The sequence below is a fragment of the Ruditapes philippinarum genome, unplaced genomic scaffold, assembly GCF_026571515.1.
Source record: "Ruditapes philippinarum isolate M1 unplaced genomic scaffold, ASM2657151v2 ctg202_1_1_1_1, whole genome shotgun sequence".
NCBI lineage: Eukaryota > Metazoa > Mollusca > Bivalvia > Venerida > Veneridae > Ruditapes > Ruditapes philippinarum.
Window position 1 is genome coordinate 537,655 of NW_026857221.1, and position 21,787 is coordinate 559,441.

Consider the following 21,787-nt stretch of genomic DNA (forward strand, 5'->3'; position numbering starts at 1 on the left):
TTTTATTACATCTTGAAATTATTAAAGTGACATTATGCTCAAATTTTCATAGTCAAGTTGAGCTGAACTGACTATATATTTAAAAGTATTGACTGTTAAAATGGTGATTGACCAACAGTTCATATTGGAAAATGTTTAGGATAAAATTTAAATCTGTCCTGAAATATAAAAAGACTGCCCCTCTCTTTTTATGAAATGGACGTTACAAGTAAATTCTAATGGATATTTACGAAAATTTCGTTTGAATCCATGCGTTGTTTATTGTTAATGTAAAATGAATTTTTATATTAAAAAGGAATTATGGCAACATGAAACCTTATTTTGACATACACTTGTGCACTCATTTATACCCTTGAATGGGCATAATGTCACTATTAATTAATATTAACCACTTGAATACGTTATAAATACTAATAATTATAATGTAAAATTTATGATGACAATACATTAAACATATATATAAATGTAAAGATACAGTTTATAAAAATAAATATGGACAAGTCTTATTCATCATTTCAACGCAAGGAAATTTTTCAAATCTGATTACGATATTTTGGTCAAGAATATTTCCTAGAATTACTTACATTTATAGCACAAGTCATTAAAAGACAGAAACCTGTTTTGATATCATACCATTTGTATACAAAAGGTGACATATTGCTAGTAAGTCCTAATGTTAAAGAAGGCTCAGCCTATTGTAAACCTATGAGCCATTTAGGTCTTGGAATGATCTAGGGCGATAGGGTTTCGCCCTTATGATTTTGGACACGTTCATGAAATGAGCAGTGATATAATATTAAGAATTTGGACAATTTGGCGTGTAGAATCGATCATATGAGATTTATATATTACTTGTATCATAGTTTGGGTGCCTTTCTGTTGAAAATGTGGTCAGAGTTAAATAGTATACATATACTCGTTCATGCACAGTGCGTTAACTGGAGTGCAGCACTCCAGAGAATGCCCCTCGTACAAATCAGATAGCCTCGTTTCTATTACTTGTATATTGGGCCTTAAAGACCAATCCAGTCTGAAACACGTTAAGTTCGATGTACGTCATTACAAAACAGTGATGTCATTTTATTTCGTACAGCGTCAAAAATTATTTAATTATAACTAACGCATAAATCATTCTATATATTCTTTTTTCATTTCTCGTTCAAATAGTTTATAATAATTTTTTTTTCTCTTTATGAACTATCCATTAAGTATTGTATATCGGTAGTACACACCCAACTGACGTCATTCGCTCGTTGCGCATGCTTTTTAGATGATACATACTACCTACCTTAAATATGGAAACGTTTTACATACATAAGTTAGTCCTTACATCTACACCCCCCCCCCCCCCCAAAAAAAAAAAAAGAAAAAAAAAAGAAAGAAAGAAAAAAACACAAAAAAAAACAACATTATCAAGTTACATATAAAAGAAAACGCAATAAAACTCCTTACAGTAATTTTCGGGATATGTGTTTAGAAATGTTCTCTTGATAATATATGAAATAGCATTAAATCTTTATGTCTAAATTTTTTCTTAGCTTCATTGGTTTGATAATTATTATAAGTGGTTTTAATTTGTATATAAATTTTTTTTCATGTCAATTTGGGCTTTGTATTTTATCAAGTTTACAAATTTGATCTTATAAAGATAAATAGAGTTAGACTACCAGTACATATGAAACTATCAATTACCCGCCCCAACCCCCAACTGATTATCATCAAATTATCATACCCTAACAGAAAGTTGGAAAATATTATCGTTGGAATGTAATCGATATGTTTACAGCTCAATTTCTATAAATCATACAGTTATGATCATTATCATTTTTATAGGCTAAAATTTCTCAACTGAGTTTTTATTTGTTTGGGTCGTCAGACCAAACAAATAATGGTAGCGAAATTTCAGAGCCTAATGCTGTTAATTGCAAATGCCTAAAGTAGTCCACTTTTTTGAAGCGGTTACTTCCCTTTATATGTACACTAACGCCGAAAAATTCAGGGGAGATAAATGCGTAAAGATTGTCAAATGACAGGCGCATTAATTTTCAAGCAAAGTAGTTCCCGAATGGTCGAAGATTTCTAATATTGTTTCATTCTTTATAGATATACATGCTTACAGTAAGCTCCATGATTATTTACATCTGTGTTAAACAACAGGTTTAGCGTCGAAATAATAAGAGTTACAAGCCTTAATTTAGAATAATATGGTTTCCTTCAGGCCTTAACATATAATTTCACCGTGGCCGAGGGGTTTGCATGCTTGTTTATGAATCGAGAGGTCTGAAGTTCAAATCCCAGTTGAGACAACTCAATTTATTTTTTTATTTTTTTTAAGTCAAATATACATTGAATTGACTATCAGTGTTGCAATTAGTCTTATAGCAAATTTACTACAGTTAAAACACTGGAAAGCATTAGTGGCACTATACAAAAACAAATTAGTTTATAATCTCACAACCTCCACCTTTCTGACATTCTGAGACCCAAACAAATTCAGCGCCTTCTGTGCTTTGATTATATACTCGTGTGTATGGAAATGAGCCGTGTCACGACAAAACCAACATAGTGCGTTTGCGACCAGAATGAATCCAGACCAGCCTGCGCATCCGCGCAGTCTGATCAGGATCCATGCTGTTCGCTTACCAACTATTTTACAAGTAGAGAAACTGAAAGCGAACAGCATGGATCCTGATAAGACTGCACGGATGCGCAGGCTGGTCTGGATCCATGCTGATCGCAAACGCACTATGTTGGTTTTGTCGTGACAAATGTCACATCTGCCGGACAAAAACTTTCCTAGACGTTAAACTGTACAATACGACCGGTCATTCTCCGCCTCTTACTCATGTTGAGAAGGTGACACTATATTGCGAAGTTATTGTTAGAAAGGTGTAAACAAAAACCTAAAAATTGACCAGGCTAACAATCTCAAAATGGATCTAAAACTCTAAAAATTAACACTTTAATATCATTTTGTTTAACATCTTATTTTTTATAGGCCAAAATTTTCAAACGATTATGGTAACTACTATATTAACTATATACTCGACCAAGCAACGCGTATCATGAATGTTGAATATTTGAAATATTTGGAGGATAAACACAGTGTCAACTTCCGAAAAGTCGTGTCAAGTTACATCTACCTTTTTTAAAAACCAAAAAAATGTTTTCTTAAATAAATGGGATATGAAATCTTCCCGCTTTGACAACAGTAGTTTGAATGGTCTTTGTCGTATATTAAAAATGATGTATGTAGATGTTTCAAGCAATTATAAAACATAGTAACTCAAACCTTACGTTTTCGACTAACAATAAATATTCCAAAGTTTCAGGTTAGAAAAATGTCAAGCTATATTTTATGATGTGATTAGGTAATTAACATTGATACCCTGAATTCAAAAAATCTTGCAATTACATTGAAACAGATAGTTAAAGACGGGAAATAAAGTTAGGAGCAGCGAAATATGAGCCGTGTCACGACAAAACCAACATAATGGGTTTGCGACCAGCATGGATCCAGAACAAATAGAGAAATTGATAGCGAACAGCATGGATCCTGATCAGACTGCACGGATGCGCAGGCTGATCTGGATCCATGCTGGTCGCAAACGCATTACGTTGGTTTTGTCGTGACACGGCTCATATACATGTAATCATTTGTTATGGTTCTTGTCGCCCATCCAATGGGCTTTGGGTTCGGGTCTCCTCGAGTCATGACGTCTGTTGCATTGTATGAGAAAAGTACTGGTCAACTTGAGAGTGATTTTTATGCCAGGAAATAATTTATAAGATACAAAGGTAAATCGTATATTGTCAATTTGTGACCCATTATATATTAACATGACCATTTCGCGTAACATACTTTAATTATGCTCCTAAAGGACCATTGATGGTGACAATTGTGAAGATCAGATATTGCATAGGGTGAAATTGTTTCTCATTCAACCGCGTCATTTTGTCAATGTTTTTTTAGAATACATTTGTATCTTTGTCAGGCATAAGTAGATTTAAGCGTAAACTCTTTTGTTGATATGCCTACTGTATACCTTTTTACATCTTCCCGGTCTTTGATTTACAAGCAAAGATTATCGTCACCAAAGTATTTGTTTACTTTTGAAAAACAGAATTTTCGGAGTTACCCTTAAACAATTAGAAAAGTGGGTAATATTCTACTTTTCGACCGCATTTATGTACGAAGATTTAACATTTAAACAAGGAAATGAATACAAGACTGTGTAAAAGAATTTTAATCGGATTGTGGTGAACAAATACAGTGATCAAAGAAACTATAGTAGGCTAGTTAAATATACAATTATACAATACCGCTGTAATACATATATATCTTTACTTGCAGATATAATATCCTTATACTTTTAACAATAAACATGGCTGTGAACGAGGGGTCATTGAGGGGAATTATTTTCTATACATAATGATATTAGCAGCGTCACGACAAAACCAACATAATGCGTTTGCGACCAGCATGGATTCAGACCAGCCTGCGCATCTGCGCAGTCTGATCAGGATCCATGCTGTTTGCTTACAAAGTCTATAACAAGTAGAGAAACTGATAGCGAAAAGCATGGATCCTGATCAGACTGCGCGGATGCGCAGGCTGGTCTGGATCTATGCTGGTCGCAAACCCATTATGTTGGTTTTGTCGTGACGCGGCTCATATATTGAAGCATTTCAGTGCATATGCTGCTAATTGTTTTATCTAGAGTTTCTTCTAATTATTTTACTTAAAGATTTCTTTATCCTGATATACCATTGTTTTTCACTACGGGTATAGCGAAAACTGGGGAAACTGTTTATAATATGTGCAGTGCATGACAAGTAGCATTTCTTTTGCACCTATCTTTTATTTTTTCCGGAAGCTGTTTCAGTTACATTATTTTTGTATGGAATGTACGACTGTATAAAGAATCAGGATTTGTCAAAAATGCACGGTGACATGCTAGCATATTATGTAGAAACAAACTCCATGTAGTTGTCTCCCCCTCATTGTTCGTTCACTGTAATATAAGATACTGCAAGGGAAGTAACCGACGTTTAGAGGTTGAGGCAATTGGAGCATCTCGACGATTATACATAACAATTCGAAGTTTGGCGGGAAAAGTCCGAGAGATGATTTGATTGAGTTTGGAGATGGGATGCAAGTGAAGTATTAAAGTAAAAATATTGCATATGTCTACATATGTGTACAAAATTGTTTTCGAGCAGAAATGGTTTATTTCCCTGTCATAAAACAATTATCAGATAAAATACATCATTCCGGGCGGTGTACTTAACAAAATCTCCATGATTCACTGATTTTTTTGGTGTTTTTTTGTATACTTAATAATTTGATGGGTTGAACACTACCATTATGTTTCTTCGAGCGTTAATCTTACGTATTTATAGGTAGTTTCACCCTTTTTTATCGTTATTTGAAATCTACTTATTCATCTACTGTAATGTATGAATGACGTTCAATATGCCGGGATGTCATTATAATGTCATAATAATGAAAAGTCTCTCTTTTTTCGAGTTGTTCATAATGAAAAATTTACAATGTTTAAGCTTTTTGAAAGGTACTATTATTTTAAAGGGATGTTAGTTTTCAATCACCCGGATTAAGACCATGATATAGCCAAGCTCATTTTTGTCGCCGGATAATGATCGATGAACGCTATGAAGAGAGTACTTTCCGGCTATTTTGATTATGACTATTTGAGCCACGACACGACAAAACCAACATAGTGCGTTTGCGACCAGCATGGATCCAGACCAGCCTGCGCATCCGCGCAGTCTGATCAGGATCCATACTGTTCGCTATCAGTTTCTTTACTTGTAATAGGATCTGTAAGCGAACAGCATGGATCCTGATCATGGTCTGGATCCATGCTGGTCGCAAACCCATTATGTTGGTTTTGTCGTGACACGGCTCATTTCAAGCTCAGGTTGCAAAATTGAAAAAAAAAGGAAAATAAAGAAAATACTCCTCCAAAACAACTCAAGTTGCACCGGGAATCTGGACGCCGGAATGATGAGTCATGAAACCAACGGCATCCAATTACTTTTGAATACTCGCGTTTAATTAAATATACAGCGTTTGAATGCTAGATATGGTTTAAAGTATTTTGTTTCTGCAAAAAAAAAAAACAACAAATAACGACAATGAACATGTACTGGGAGCGACGGTGTAATGAATATAGACATGCCTCTTAACTTTGAGGTCCAGACGACATACTCTTGCGCCGGTTACCCACCGACTCGAACTTTACTTTTCTTAGTGTGTTACCTTGAATTAGTGGCATTAAGATTTAAGAGCACTGAGAGTATTTTCTTTGGCTTTTTTTCATATCGTCCACGTGAATTTCGTATATTAGGCCATTAATTAATGTTAAATCAGTTTGCGTTTTCTACGCAGTTACCTCCCTTTTATTATTCAGTTTTGCGCTCATTATTTGTATAATTATAGTCTAACCATTGTTAGCGCCCGAACCCTGTCAATATTGACCTGAGACTAATCAATTTTCGAGAGGAGATTCGTTAGTTTCCGTTAATTATTTATTTTATTGCTAGAACAACATTATACTTTAATAGACACCTTAATTCATACTTACTGAAGTACGACACAACTGTATTCGCAACGTTGCAAGTTCGAATTCTCGACAATATATGTTTAAAATGTTTTTTTTAATTGTTTTTTTTCTTCTTTCAAATTAAATGAAGCATGAATGGATAGATTGTGTAACCTCTGATGTCCGTTTTTAGCTCGACTATACGAAGTATATGGAGAGCTGTCCTACTGGCCCCGGCGTCTCGTCCAGATTTCAGATTAAAGTTTTGGTGCAGTAAAATATTTTTCACTATAACTTTGTCATTTCTTAAGGTATCAACTTCAAACTTCAAATATATGTTCCTTATCATCATCCACATCTTATGTGACAAGGTTCATAACTCTAGCACCAATATTTTTAGATTTATCTCCCCTTGAACTTAGAATTGTCCTTAAAAAATATTATTTTTTTATTGTTACTTATTTATTTCTAAAGGGATCAACTTCATACTTCAAATATATGTACCTTATCATCATCCCCATCTTATGTGACAAGGTTCATAACTCTAGCACCAATATTTTTAGATTTATCTCCCCTTGAACATAGAATTTTCCTTAAAAAATATTATTTTTACTGTTACTTATTTATTTCTAAAGAGATCAACTTCATACTTCAAATATATGTACCTTATCAGCATCCACATCTTATGTGACAAGGTTCATAACTCTAGCACCAATATTGCAAGAATTATCTCCCCATAAACTTTTTTTACTAGAAAATTGTAATTTTTTTTACTATAACTTTTTTAGTTTTAAAGGTATCTAACTCAAACTTCAAATATTATTCCTTATCATCAATTACATTTTATGTTACAATGTTCATAACTCTTGAAGCAATAATTACAGATTTATCTCTCTTTGAACTTAAGATTTTCTTTGAGAAATATTATAACTTCCTGTCTAACTTATAATCGACGTCATAAGAGGAAGTCTACTAGAAGAAATCAAAGATTCTACATTTCTGCAAAGAAAAACCTTAATGCTTTACTCACAAATTATACATACATAGTTGTACTTAGGATTTTCTTTGAGAAATATTATAACTTCTTTACTTTTTAAGGTATCTACTTCAAACTTCAAATATATATTTCTTATCATTACACACATGTCGTGTGACAAGGTTCATAACTCTAGCGTGACTATTTCTAGAATTATTCCCCTTGATCTTGGAATTTATGTTAACAAATGTTATTGTTTTACTATAACTTAATACATAATTATACATAATTGATTTTTCGTTCATAGTTTTGTCCTCCTTACTGCGTCCAGTATTTTATTAGTCGAGCTTCGCTGTCTCCTGTGACAGCTCTTGTTCTTCTTATTTTCATAATTTTGATAAATATAATTATGTATTTATGTTTTACATCAAGTTCAATTATTGGCGTATCACAAAAAAGATAAACATAGTGTTCAAGGTTTTGCAAAGTATAAATAAAAATACGATAAATACCGCTATAATGTCACTGAATACTCAAATGTGTCAGGTCAATATTGCCCATTAATAAACAGTACTGGTCGAGGATATAAGGTTCCTCTGTGTGTGGTTTGTAAAAATAATAATATGATTTTTTTTCAACCGTATTGGCACATATTTTGGCAGTTTGGCTTTCTTTGCAGTTTCATGACAAACAGTTTACGATATATTTATTACCAAAACAATTATCATATAATAAATACTATCTGAAACACAGTACATAGATCTGTCTAAAATTTGGGAGATTATGTTGACTACATATCAGCAAAAGAAATTTAGTTGTAAAGTCAAAGATTGTCTTCCGTTTTCCAAACAAATGAATTACAAATTCTGTACATATTTTGCTCTTATTTAAAACAGCAGCAATGTTATCGAACAGTTCTACTTATCTTTAGTTTGTTGTTTTTCTGATACGTTCCTTATTTTTAAAGCAAGAAGGATAACCGCCTCCGTTGTTTAATGTCCACCTGTACAGATTATTTCCCTTGTATTAGCACGTAAAGTTGTTCCTTTCCGATTATACATGTATTTAAAACAATAGAACACCAAAGAACGTTTCTGTAGGTATCCGGATTCTAATAGTTTTATTTTTCTATAATAATGCGCTCATAATATGCTTTAGACAGATTTTTTAATCATGTAAAATTGAATCCTTTATTGATTTGATCTCTATAATATTTTGTATTAAGTTACAATAGACAATTTTTTAAAACTCATTCTTTTAGGATTTCACAAGTGTTCAGTAAATAATGAATACAGTTCTGTAATTTTTTTATCCATTGTACGTATTTTCATATAGCAACATTAAAAGCAAACACGTCAATATTATTTATATTTGCACCAAACTATGTGACGTTACTTCCTGTCTAACTTATAATGGACGTCATAAGAGGAAGTCTACTAGAAGAAATCAAAGATTCTATATTTCTGCAAAGAAAAACCTGAATGCTTTACTCACAAATTATACATACATAGTTGTACTATAAAACATATGAGCCGCATTACAACAAAACCAACATAGTGCGTTTGCGACCAGCATGGATCCAGACCAGCCTGCGCATCCGCGCAGTCTGATCAGTACTTGTAATAGATTTGGTAAGCGAACAGCATGGATCCTGATCAGACTGCGCGAATGCGCAGGCTGGTCTGGATCCATGCTGGTCCCAAACGCACTATGTTGGTTTTGTCATGGCGCGGCTCATATGTCTTTGATGAGTCAGGGAACTTATAGAATACAAGCCACGTACATGGAACACCAAAATTGAAGGTTAACAGGTTGGTAGTAATGTGAAAAGCCTTATATGAAATAAAAAGAAAAATTGTACGTGAGATAAGTTCAGACTCCGATGTTCCCATTATTAAAATATTAAATAAAGCGTTTTATTGAGCCTTGAATTTCATGGACAGATCAACTGTGAGAAGAACACAACGAAGAGGATGGAATTGTCTCAGATTCTTATATAAATGTTTTATATGTTTCAGAAGTATATAATTAAGATGTAATAAATAAGTCAATTAACATTATTAGCAGTGAAAGATGCGTTGTCTTTTTAATTTCATTTGTTACAGTTTTCTTTGAAAGATTTAATACGAAATTAACGGAGAAATAGATAAAATTTTCGGAAATATAAAAAACGTTTAAATAACCAGCCAATGCGCAATTAAAAAAACTACATTATTATTAAAATCCAATATCTGAGAGACTTGATATTTAAACTGATTTATAGTTGTTAAATACATTAAATAGAATATCATTTACAATCGATACATCTTCTCTTTTTTCTTTAATAATACATCTAAATCAAAGCTCGCTTTCTTTAGTCATTCCTCGAGTTTTCAATGCTCGCCTGCTTTTTAACTAAAGAAAAAAACAACAACAAAACATTCCGTACTTTTGATCATTTGGTACTTTTACTAGTATGAGCGTATACTTTAAAGCGTAAAAACGTAGGTTTTTACGCATACACTATTCACTGATGTCATAATTTAAATTTACTGCATCAAAATCTGACATTCGGTCGTGGTTAAAGATGATTATTGGAGGGTGACCAGAGGGATTCTCGTTGTATAAATAGATCATGTTATACATGCGCTGATCGATTATGTCAGTAAAACAATATTGGTAATCGATAACAAACAATTATTGTTGCATTTATATATACAACCTAACAAAATAACGTTATACCTTGAGGTAACCAGACGCGAGATAAAAGATTTCATACAGGATTATGTGCTATTAAAAACGTTTGAAACACTTTTTGAAATACCCTTAAGGATACCTCTCGTCGCTGAAAAAGCAATAATTGTAATTTTAGAAGTACAATAGAACAAAACCGGTTTTGAAAAGAAGCTTTGCGCATGGCTGCACGGACGATCAAAAATAGTATATATTTACATACAAATATCTGCTCGATATGGGTTCATAATAACACAGGACTGATTAAGAAAATTCTACGGTTCAAAAAGTTGACATAGTTGAATAATTTTATATTTTGTGCAACAGTGATGATAAGGAATTGGGCCAGGTAGATTTTGAGGATGGAATAATGTACAATAATCGAGTTACAATTGACAGATTGAGGAAAAATCGTTTGACGGTATCATACATGAACGCACTAGTGACATTCAACAATTTCGGTGTCGCGTTTCTTCTATTGGAGAGAGCAAGGTTGTTCACTTTATACAGTGATTTTCACGGGTACATTTAGTGAAAATAAGATATTGATCTTTGATTCAGTTAATTTCTGTATCGGAATGTGAACAAGTCGGTTTAATAGTGGTATGATGCGGATTAATTCAGCGGAGTAATTCATTGTTAAACAGGTTGTAAAACTTCCTTATTCTTATGAGAAAATACTTGTGTGATTTTTATAACTAAAAAGGAAGTCATAATGGTGATTTTAAACAGTAATAGCCCAATGATAAGGTTACGAGTGTTGTATATAGGAAGCGCTGTTCCCCTGGACACAGTGGCTGGACTTGATGCCATCCAGGGACCACTGAGGGAACGTTATCCGGTCGACTCGGACGATGATACGAGTATAGAAGGAATAGACGCGTTTGTTTCTATCACTAATGAATGTATTCAATTACAATATTTGAATGACTCTGATCAGGTAGTTCAGTTTCCTGTTTCTTCCTTAAGTCTTTGTGCAGCAGTCAGGTGCGTGTCAACTATTAATACGGCAACCGGTGAAAAGGGTGCAAAGTTCGTATCTCTAAATGACCCTTTGGCGGGTGGAGAAAATGCTAAGCGTCCGGCCATATTTACCGCAATGACCCGTCGTACCCAAGGAAGAAAAGTGTTGGAATGCCATGGTTTTATTTGTGCTTCAGCTCAGGACGCGCTTAACTTAGTCAAATATGCGTCAATTGCTGGGAAAAACTATAAACAAAATGGAACAATTAAGTCAAGTAGACCTGTACAACAAACTGTTGTATCAAACGGTACCACTGACCCTCTTCTCGATGCAGGATCAACTTTAAATCGGATTTCAAATGGATCAGCATTCACGCCTACATCAAATATGCAAAATGGAGTGTCAAACGGTACCTCTATGAGACTCATACCTGGTGAACCAATAGCTCATGTGGCTGCAGGCCCTGAATTCTTCGAACCTGTATCAACACAGGGATATTTCTACAGCAGTAACAGCGCAGAAGTAAAGAAATATAATATTGCTAAACTTGGTGGTAATCGTAACAAGGAGAATATTGATGTTACTCAGTCGGCCCCTAGTGAGAGACAGGCACCTACTATTATAAACGGATATCCACATAGTACCGCACAGCGTCAGGCTCCAAGGGTAATACCTGCCCCACAACCAATTTACGTTCGTCTTCCGCGTCAACAGTATGTTGCTGGTCCCCCAAGACCACCCCCACATATGCCAGTGTTTTATGGGCCTCCACCACCTCCCATGTTCGCCAGACCGAGGTTTTTCTCACCACCACCACCAAGATTTCGACCTCAGCCGTATATGATGCCGCCCGGTGGACCTCCGCCAATGATGGCTCCACCGATATATGTTCGCCGACCAAGAGGTGGGTCTGCTGGAAGCAGGTCAAGGTCTAATTCTTCCGGCTCTCGAGGCTCGCGGTCAAAAACACCAACGGGGCAAGTAAATGGCGAAGAAACAGAACCGAAAAGAATACCGAACGCTGACGACTCGAGTGATTCTGAAATTAGAGTGTTGAATAGACAAAGGCCATCCACCCCACCAACAGACTACGACGACAGACGTAAGGGAGAACGAGTGAGCCGGCGTGATGCTTATGAAGTTAAATATGGTGTACAGCCATCACCATACAGATATGGTCCGCCTCCTGATGTAATTCCACCATATGGTTATGATTATTATGTCCAGCCTCCACGACACGGTGGCTATGCGCCATTCACAATGTACAATCCTCACGCAAGGTCAAGGTCGGTACCAGGGTATGATAGAGCAAGATCGAAGTCTCCGCGAAAGAAGAAGGGAAAGAAAAAGAATAAAAAAGTAAAGAAAAATAAACAACCCCCGCCTAATCCGCAGTATATGTATTATCCTAGAGAGGGGTTAAGACGGCAACCTGCCAACAGTGATGTTTCAACCGACAGTTTTGCTGGGTACCATTCAGAAAATCCTAGAGCAAACCGCCCATTAGATGGTACAAGCGGGTACCAGTTCTACCCACCACGTGATTTCAGACGGAACGAAAACCAGCATATGAATGAAAGAAACTTTTCTAAAAGTATTAAAGAGGAAACTCGGCGGTCACGTGATTCAAAGGCCTATCCGACGGCATATGAGTTGAACGATGCATTAACTCGAGGTGACGGTGACAGAAATGAGGACGTTGATTTCAATATGTACTAGGTACGTATTTATAGTATATGGGTGATATTGTAAATTCCAGTAAACCAAACCATTCTTGATGCTTAAATCTTTGCGTTCATAATTCCAACATGTGAGTGACATGTTTTAGTTAAGTAAACAACCTTATAATCGGTACAATACTTATATAAACAACAGTTTTTGTATCATACTTCAGGTAAATGAGTGTCTTAAATAATTTTAAAGTGACCATAGGGTTAATCAAACGAAGCGAAAGACGGTACAGAAGATAAAGATCTTTTGGTCATCAAACCCCACCATATATACCTTAAGGGGTTGACATTATAGTCAACGCACTATGGTGTGCAATTACTAAAATTACAGATGACCTCGCACATCAAACACATACCATGTGATTTGAGGTCTGTTTTGTTATTCTGTAACTTGATCAGATAATTGTTAATGTTCAGTCGAACCTTCAATGTTTAATGATGCAGTTGAAACAGACATTAGCTTTCTTGACTTTGTGTCCATGATTATATAGAAAGCGTAAACTATTAAAAATAACGGTGAAATGGCGACAACTTTTCATCAGTATCAGTTGAAACTAATAAAGGGTTATCATGGTCGCCGTCTTTTAACCCCGTGTCGGAATACCAGGGGCGTTCGATTCCATTTTAGAAAGCGACGCAATAAATTTACCTAAATGCCCTATGGTCTGCCATGTGTGCGTTCCATTCCCTGTTTGTCGTCATTTGAATACTTATTAAAAGGCCACATACTATTTCATTCCATCAATGAACAAGTCAATTTCTTAGAATTAATATGAGTCATACGTCAGGTATACTAAATTAAGAACGCTTTATATCGTCTGCTAACAAAATGTAAGCAATATGGAAATTAGGCGACAATAAAGTAAATTACTGTCAACATCATGAAGTACATACTCAGTATATCACTTAACCGCGGAATTAAAGCTAACAAGGGTCCGTTATTTATTCAAATTTTATTCATAGAATATTATAATTAAAATATATGAATTTGACAATTCTATATACATTTCACGAGGTACATGATGTACAAGGAATGTTTTTCTTATTTGTTTCGTTGCTGCTGTCAAACTCTAATCTGCTTATTTCTATCACGAGGCTTAATAATTATTGACTGACTGATCACGTGTCAGCTACAATTTGAAAGTATCTAGGATGTCCAAATAGAGAAAAAATACCTTGAACGCTAAAAAACAAGTAGAGGTTCGACAAGTATTGGTCAGTCTGTGACAATCACTGCGGTGTTTATTAATCAGTACGTCCAGTTTTATGAGCAAACGCTAATTTATTTGACGATGTATTAATATAAAGCAGTCATTTCATGTCACTGTATGAACGCATATCATAATATTGACACTGAAATAAATATTGATAGATTATAAATAACAGTATTTCCGTGAGTATTTGGTGAGAACATTTCGTGAAACACCCATTTTTCTTTTTTTATCAACCATTTTTCTTTTTTATGAACGAATGGTGGCGTAAACTTTACATGTAGTGTATTGGCGATGTGGGATTAGGCAAGAAAAGGGGTTTTGAGTTAACTTAGTTTGCAGTATTTATTGTTATTCAGCCTGATTTTCAGTATTAACCTAAGAACTCTAGCTGGCACAATTTAGGTTTTAGACTTGTTTCCCCGTTTTATTTTGTATTTGGTTTTATAATTCGTAAAAAAAGTAAAACAGCTTGTTTCAACAGTGTCGGTTTGTAGGGCAATGTCAAGGTCACTTTCGTCATAGTGGATGTCATACTTTGTCATAAAATAGAAAGTACATATATAGAAATTAAGGAGCAAAGTAGTTCGTTTTTGATGCCAATGGTATAAATAGAATGAAGGGGGACCTTTTCACTGTAAGATGGTCTTTAACCAATGTAACGATTGAAGCGTTTTTCAGAGCAAACATCTTTGAAGTTAGTAATGGGTCAGACTTAAGTTGTGCTATGTCAGTGACCTGAGGACCTCGGTCACGGAGGCCATGTTTACGGTTTATGTACTAATCGATCAATTTTATTTTCTGCCATGCCCAATAACTATAGTATTATTTGTACAATTTGATGGTATTTGTAACAATGTTTAATGTAAATATTGCTTTACATTATATGTATATTTAACAGTAGCCCGTTGAATCCTCCCCTATCCCTTGTGGCTGAGGGATTGCCATTTAGAGTTAAGACATCAGAATAGCAGCCACCGTTTGTCCCTGTGTGATTGTATATAAGATGCGACAAAATGGGTTTGAACAACTGGAGTCTTTGTACCTCATAGCTCCAGCAGATGAGGTGGTTTTGAGTTGGAAGTTTTTTTCTCACTTTGAAGCCAAATTCATTTTCGTTTTCGGATCCATATGACCTAAACTGTGTTGATGTGCCGTAAAATCAAACACAAAAACAAATCTTTCTATCTGTCCTGTTTCTCACGACTGTCATCGTGTGATATTACCGACGTTTTGTTTGTCTATTAAGTTTCGAAATGTTACATTAAGCTATTGACAAAAAATGCACCAAACAATCACATAAAATCTTTACGATTGTAATGTAAAACCTTACACCCATTGTGTAAAATGTTTTGACTGGTAATAGCAGTCGTTAATGTTTATTTTAATACAAAACAGAGTCACGTGTATTTGTCCGTCAGATAAACAACTATGTTGATGTCATTTTACTCTTGGAACTGCTTGCATATATAATTTCTCTAATAGTAAAAGCAGTAAAAATGTTTTCTATATAAAGCATGAGTTTTTAGTTGATTTTTTTCTCACTTTGAGCAATTCATTTCGTTTTCGATCCTATCCTAAACTGTTTGAGTGCCTAAAACAAAAAAAACAAATCTTTCTAATCTGTCCTGTTTGATGCATGTGTGATATTTCCGACTTTTGTCTAGAAGATTTAATTTCATATACCGATCTCAATAAAGACAACAATCAATAAAATTTTTTTCGCATTCTATGAAACTACAACATTGGGTTTAAAACGTTTTAATGATTTAAAGCATGTGTTAATGTTTTTATACAAAACAAAGTACGGTATTGTGAAAAAAACTATGTATTGGTAGCAAAATTAACTTGAAGTTTGCCATAAATAATTTCTAATACTAAATGTGCTAGAAAAAGGTCAATAAAGCTAGATGATTTCAGGTAAATTAGAATTATTCAATAATTTTGGATATTAAAGAACGCAAAAAAATAAAAAGCTTTTAATAAATAAAAATAGCATTTCTTAAGCATAATGGGTCTTTAAACAAGGTATACCACGTAAAATATTATTAGGCTTGGTTTAAATATATACAATATTTTCCCCAGTTGTAGGTAATTCAGTTTATTTTTATTCATTTAATTGCAAACTTATTTAAAACAGCTGTCCAAAATGTTCGCACGGTGAAACATTAAAATATTTTCTGCATGGCTGACATTTCATATAATGACATTTTTGAAGCTCTTTTCAAAAAAAAAAAAAAAAATACTACGTGAAATTTGACAACCGAGTTTATATTAATTGTATTCAGGAATGAGGATTGATTGCTCTATACTTTATCTTGTTCATAAACCCACTTTTGCTTCACTGACTTTTGTAATTTTAGTAGTAAGCGCATAGTAGTTAGTACAGAATGAAAAATAAAAAAATCTCATTTTTTCAGCACACATGCTATTTAACGTCTCGTCTATGTTATAATAGAGACGTATTGCATCCTCAAACGCGCCCTTAATGGTGTCCACAATATAAAATATTAAAAAAATGTAAAAACTGGAGGGTTATTGCGCCATTTAACCCTTATTCTGCAGAATTTATGTAATGAATGTGTCCTGTATTTAATTTGGGGTAGTTCATTTAACGTTTAAGGGAGTTCAATATTAAACATGTACATATATTTAGCTCATGGTAAAACGTAACAAGTAGTGTAAGGTTGGTATGGCACTTTACTGGAGGCAAAGGCCAATCACTGACGGTCCTAGCTGGGCATTAGTTAATTATTTATAATGAACTTTCTAATCTTTTTTTTTTCTCCCAAGAAATTCGTCTGAGCCGGATCAAATTTTATCTGTTGCAAATTTATGTCCGTTGATTTATCTTCTGCACGCCTTGTAACTTTCATAAGAAGAGTTACTTGCCGAGTAAGCAAATACATCTGAAAGCATAAAATTGACTTCCGACCCTACTGCAAATTATTCGCATGAAAGGTGCAACTTGAAGCTGAACTATAAAATCATGATACTTTTATAAGTTATGTTACTTTCATGTGGATTCTGTTTCATTTATTTGATTATACATCAGTATTTTACTATAATTTCAGAGAGCTACTCAAAGAAGAAACAGGTACAGAACATAAGACAAACACTAGCACGTGGAGTATTTCACGCTACATGGTGTCACCACGGGGACTACTGCACTTGTTTACATCAATTAAAGAAGATAAAAGTGCTATATAACATATTTCTATTAACTTACAAAAATGCCGCATTGCCCTTCATTATACAAATACAAATTCTATACCATTTTCATAGAGAGTGCTTTTTTTTGGGCGCGGGAGTGTTTAAACTAAATCTTGACGCAGGCGTATCACAACGACCATAATAGGCACTTCAAGGACTGATATTGTATACATCTCTAAGGTGTTCCTTCTGACACGCCTTTGTTTGAACTTGTGATGTGAATTAGTAGCACCTCAACGACAGCATTCTTTATTTAGGTAACTGCTGTGACAATATTATGTTGTGATGTTTGCATAACGATTATGAAATCAGTTATTAGAGGCATGGCCATGAGTGTATACCATAGTCATTTAAAGTGCGTTTTAAATACTATGGTGTCGGATAGGTACCATTATTGTGCCATTGTATGTTTTTTGTAAATGTCATGAATTATTTACATGTACTATGCACGTGCGTGTAATAATTCCGTTTATATTCTTTTGTAATGTTTTTAGTGAAACGTTATCCTATCTTTATATATACATCATATCGAAAATTGTCAACTTTATAAACAAAATTTGAAGATCATCTCATATAGATCTTCGTTGTTTTGCATGTGAAAGTTTTATGATTGATTCTATCAAACTTGATGCAAGAAAGCCTGGGCAAATATGTTTTAAACAGTATTTACACGTATAGCTAATAGCATTATGTATATTTTATGTTTCATTGATATTTGTATTTGATTTAGATGTAATCAATCACTTTAAATCTTTGATGTATACCTTTAATTATAGAAACATGTGATTATATATGTCGAGGGTTGACTGCAAAACTGTAGTAACTTATATAAAATAAAGAAGGATTTACAACAGTTTTGCGATCAATCTTCGATTTGTCCTGTTTCTGTTAATACGCAACATTGCATCTGTTATTGATGACGATGCAAATTTAAAAGTTATAATCAAACAGAAAATAATTCATTATGTATATATAAAGTCACTTTTATCATGTTAACATGTCAGAATTTTTAAGTATACATTGTATATGCACATTATTATTAAGTCAATTAATAAATCAAAGTTTAATCAGCTATTAATTATATTTTGTATATACATGAACATGTATTAGCCAATTATTGTCGTCTGATATAACACCATACATTCAGGAAGTTTAAATATTTTAAGATCTGGTACAATGTCGTCTGCTTGATTTTAGTTACAATGCAGTTTTACAAAGTATAGGTGCTGCATTTTTCAAGGGGTATTCAGTAAATTTAATAGTGTTGCCAACACTTGTCATTTCCTTTCTGATCCTTCCGTAATTGATTTGTTACATTTGGCACTTAGAGTTGTTAAAAATTGTTGTACATGCAGAGTTTGAGATATATTCATTTTATGATAATTGTTAAGTTTTTTGTGGCTACTTTTTGTTTGTATGGAAATATCCCTATTGTATTAGATATTTGTTTGTATCTTCGATATGCCACTCAAACAAGTTATTTACTTTTATAATACCAGATTCATGTAATGGATGCGTCTAACTTTTATTTTGGAACAATCCATTCAATAATTTAGGGATTTCAATATATAATTATACAAAAAAATAAGCGTTCATCAGTATGGAACCTGGTCAAGTTGCAAGGATGTATAGGCTGGCCTGGTTGTACACTGGCGGGAACGTCAGTCACTTAGCAGGTTAATTGTTAACATTATTACTGTTGAGTATTATCTTATATATTAATATATCTTATCTTTTTTATTTCGAAATATTGACCAGCATATTTGAGTCATCTGTATAGGTGTGTCGGTATACAGTTTCTAATAATAAAACTTAACAATAAAGCGGGTTTTTATTTCGTCATAAAATTATAGGCGCAATTATCCTAAAACGTGAGGTTTTATGTTCTATCATGATTTTTTGTGTAGCATTTATATCTATTTTAAGGTTAATATGTAAAAAACCTTTGAGAAAATACACACAATATACTGAATGTAAATATAACTCTTATGAAGATTTAAACGAAGTAATTTTTTGAAATATGACCACACAATATGACTGTCGTATTAGTGAATTGGTCTACATGAATAACGGACAATTTTTTGTACTACATTTCACAATATAGTTCCTTGAAATCGCTTGAATCATTTACATAATTTTGAAGTTTCGAAGTGGTCTGTTTTGTAAAGTTGATATGTTTACCTTTCAAGATTTTGTGCAAAAAAGTTGTTTTAACTTAAAAAAAGAATGAGTTACAGCCATTTTGCAGCAAGCCCTCAATTTGTTATTGTATAAATGTTTGTTATATTTTATAAATTACGAGTGCAAGACAGATCTTTAGTTTAGGAGAACATATATCTATATGATGAATGTTAAAACAAACAGCCATTGTTATTATTTTATAACACAGAGTATTATTATTTTATGATATATACAAGAACGTGCTGAATGTTAATTAATTATTATAATTGCATACATTTGTCATATATACATCTATCTTTATGCTGATATAATATGTATATGAATATATTAAATAACAAGAATGTACAAAAATGTTTTGTGTTGTATTACAGACAGCCGGTAAGATGAACGGAGGAGATCGTTGCACGACGAGCGTTCTATCAAGCTTCTTAAAAAATTGCTGATGGCAAACGTATGCCATTATTCACCTCTCATATTATCTTTTAACATTTACCTTTACAACTTTCTGTAAAAAAATGTGTGTATTTAGAACTACTCACATAGGTTGTTTCAGTATCAAAATGCTAAAACTCCGGTGTCGGCCCACTCAATTATCTCTATGTTCTATACTAAATCAGTCATGTCATTTGATGCCAAAATCCCTGTTTAAGTAATATGATATAATATATATATATATATATATATATATATATATATATATATATATATATATATATATATATATATATATATATATATATATATATATATATATATATATATATATATATATATATATATATATATAACACTATTTAAAGTTATATGAGGCCAGAAATATATAATAGCAGCCATCTCGTTGTTTTCTCAATTTTTTATTGTGTTGGGCCAACCCTGAAATTGTCCAGTTTAAAAAGTCATGTCTACTTGCGCTTAGAACATATTTATTGAATTCTTCCGCCTAGAAATTAGGTCCTGAAGAATACACACAAAACAACTTTTAAAAGTCAAAAGATATTACAAAAAAATACATCACTTACAAAAGATGACCAAGGAAACTAGGAATAATTAATGGGGTACTTCAAAATTGAACTGGTTTCTAGACTGTAACGGGCTGAGAATATTCGTACTGAGGTGAGACCTTAAACAACCAATAGTATAGATAACAAGTGTGCGACTATACTGCTGGCAAACGTTTAACACCGTCACTGCTTAAAAGGCTTATGTTTCAAACAAACATGTACATTTAGTAATACATAAAAAAATGATCAGATCGATAAGTTTAGGCCATTTACTGAGAACCTTTTGTTCCTAACTGCCGCGTTTACTTACGATACTATCAGCATGCCATACATGTAACTTTAGCAGTCCGGTGGTGCTCCTCGTGTCTACGATTACCATGGAGGGGGGGGGGGGGGCAATTTTTGTCAACCCTAAAATTAAGTCTTATGGTGTTGATAGTGATTATTAAAAAACTAAGATCAAAATCTACTTCAGGAACTGGCTGCCCTTAACAAAGTAAACTTGTGAGTACAGTTAGCAAAGTACACTTGTGAGTACAGCAGGACTCGAAATCATGTTCTCAGCGTTCCGAGGTGACAATTGACAAAAAGCTAATTTATTCAGTAAAATTCAAAATTTGATATATTTCAATTAACGTGTAAAATATTCGTAGCTTATTTCATTTCATTGTTAGAAATGAACTTTCACGATATCATTAAGAATATATTTACAATAATATAAAAGCTGACATTTTAAAGTCCAAGTCTTATAGATACTGCACTTAGACCTTGGATATTGCATACTTTGATTACATTATATGTTCTTACATAGGAAGTAATATTGGTGCATTTTATGGTGTATAGTTAAAAACCTAAATTGGATTTGGCTTATTCTATGCGAATTGTCATTCTTTACTATTTTATATCGATGTTACATAAACATTTTCATTTACATTTAAACCATTCTTTTGTTCATTACATGATAAAGAACGGCTGTTCCGTCTTTAACCACTCATATTTCATTACCTAATAAAATTCAACAATTTTCACATAATGTTGATTTAAATGTTAGGGATGTTATGTACATCATAAAAAAACCGTTGTCATGGAAACCAGTCATTTTTGCCTTTATATTACCATCTTATTGCAATAGTTTTATGAAATCTGACCGTACTAACCCATATCATCTGACAGAATAGGACCTACACTCCTTTAAGTTTAAATACTTCAACAAGTATAAATGTCCACACACAA

At 33.4% G+C, this 21,787-nt stretch overlaps 1 protein-coding gene across 1 annotated transcript; it reads left to right on the forward strand.

Moving 5' to 3' along the window:
• Positions 1-10,431: 10,431 nt before the first annotated feature.
• LOC132749108 (SR-related and CTD-associated factor 4-like) lies at positions 10,432-19,746 on the forward strand. Its single transcript, XM_060738793.1, has 2 exons — positions 10,432-12,937; positions 17,234-19,746. Exon 1 carries the CDS (start codon positions 10,970-10,972, stop codon positions 12,935-12,937), a length of 1,968 nt encoding a protein of 655 aa, XP_060594776.1. The 5' UTR covers positions 10,432-10,969; the 3' UTR covers positions 17,234-19,746.
• The last annotated feature ends 2,041 nt before the right edge of the window (positions 19,747-21,787 follow it).

Bases quoted from the DNA above. Each gene is read 5' to 3' on its own strand.
- LOC132749108 (XM_060738793.1), top strand. From the start codon at position 10,970: ATGGTGATTTTAAACAGTAATAGCCCAATGATAAGGTTACGAGTGTTG.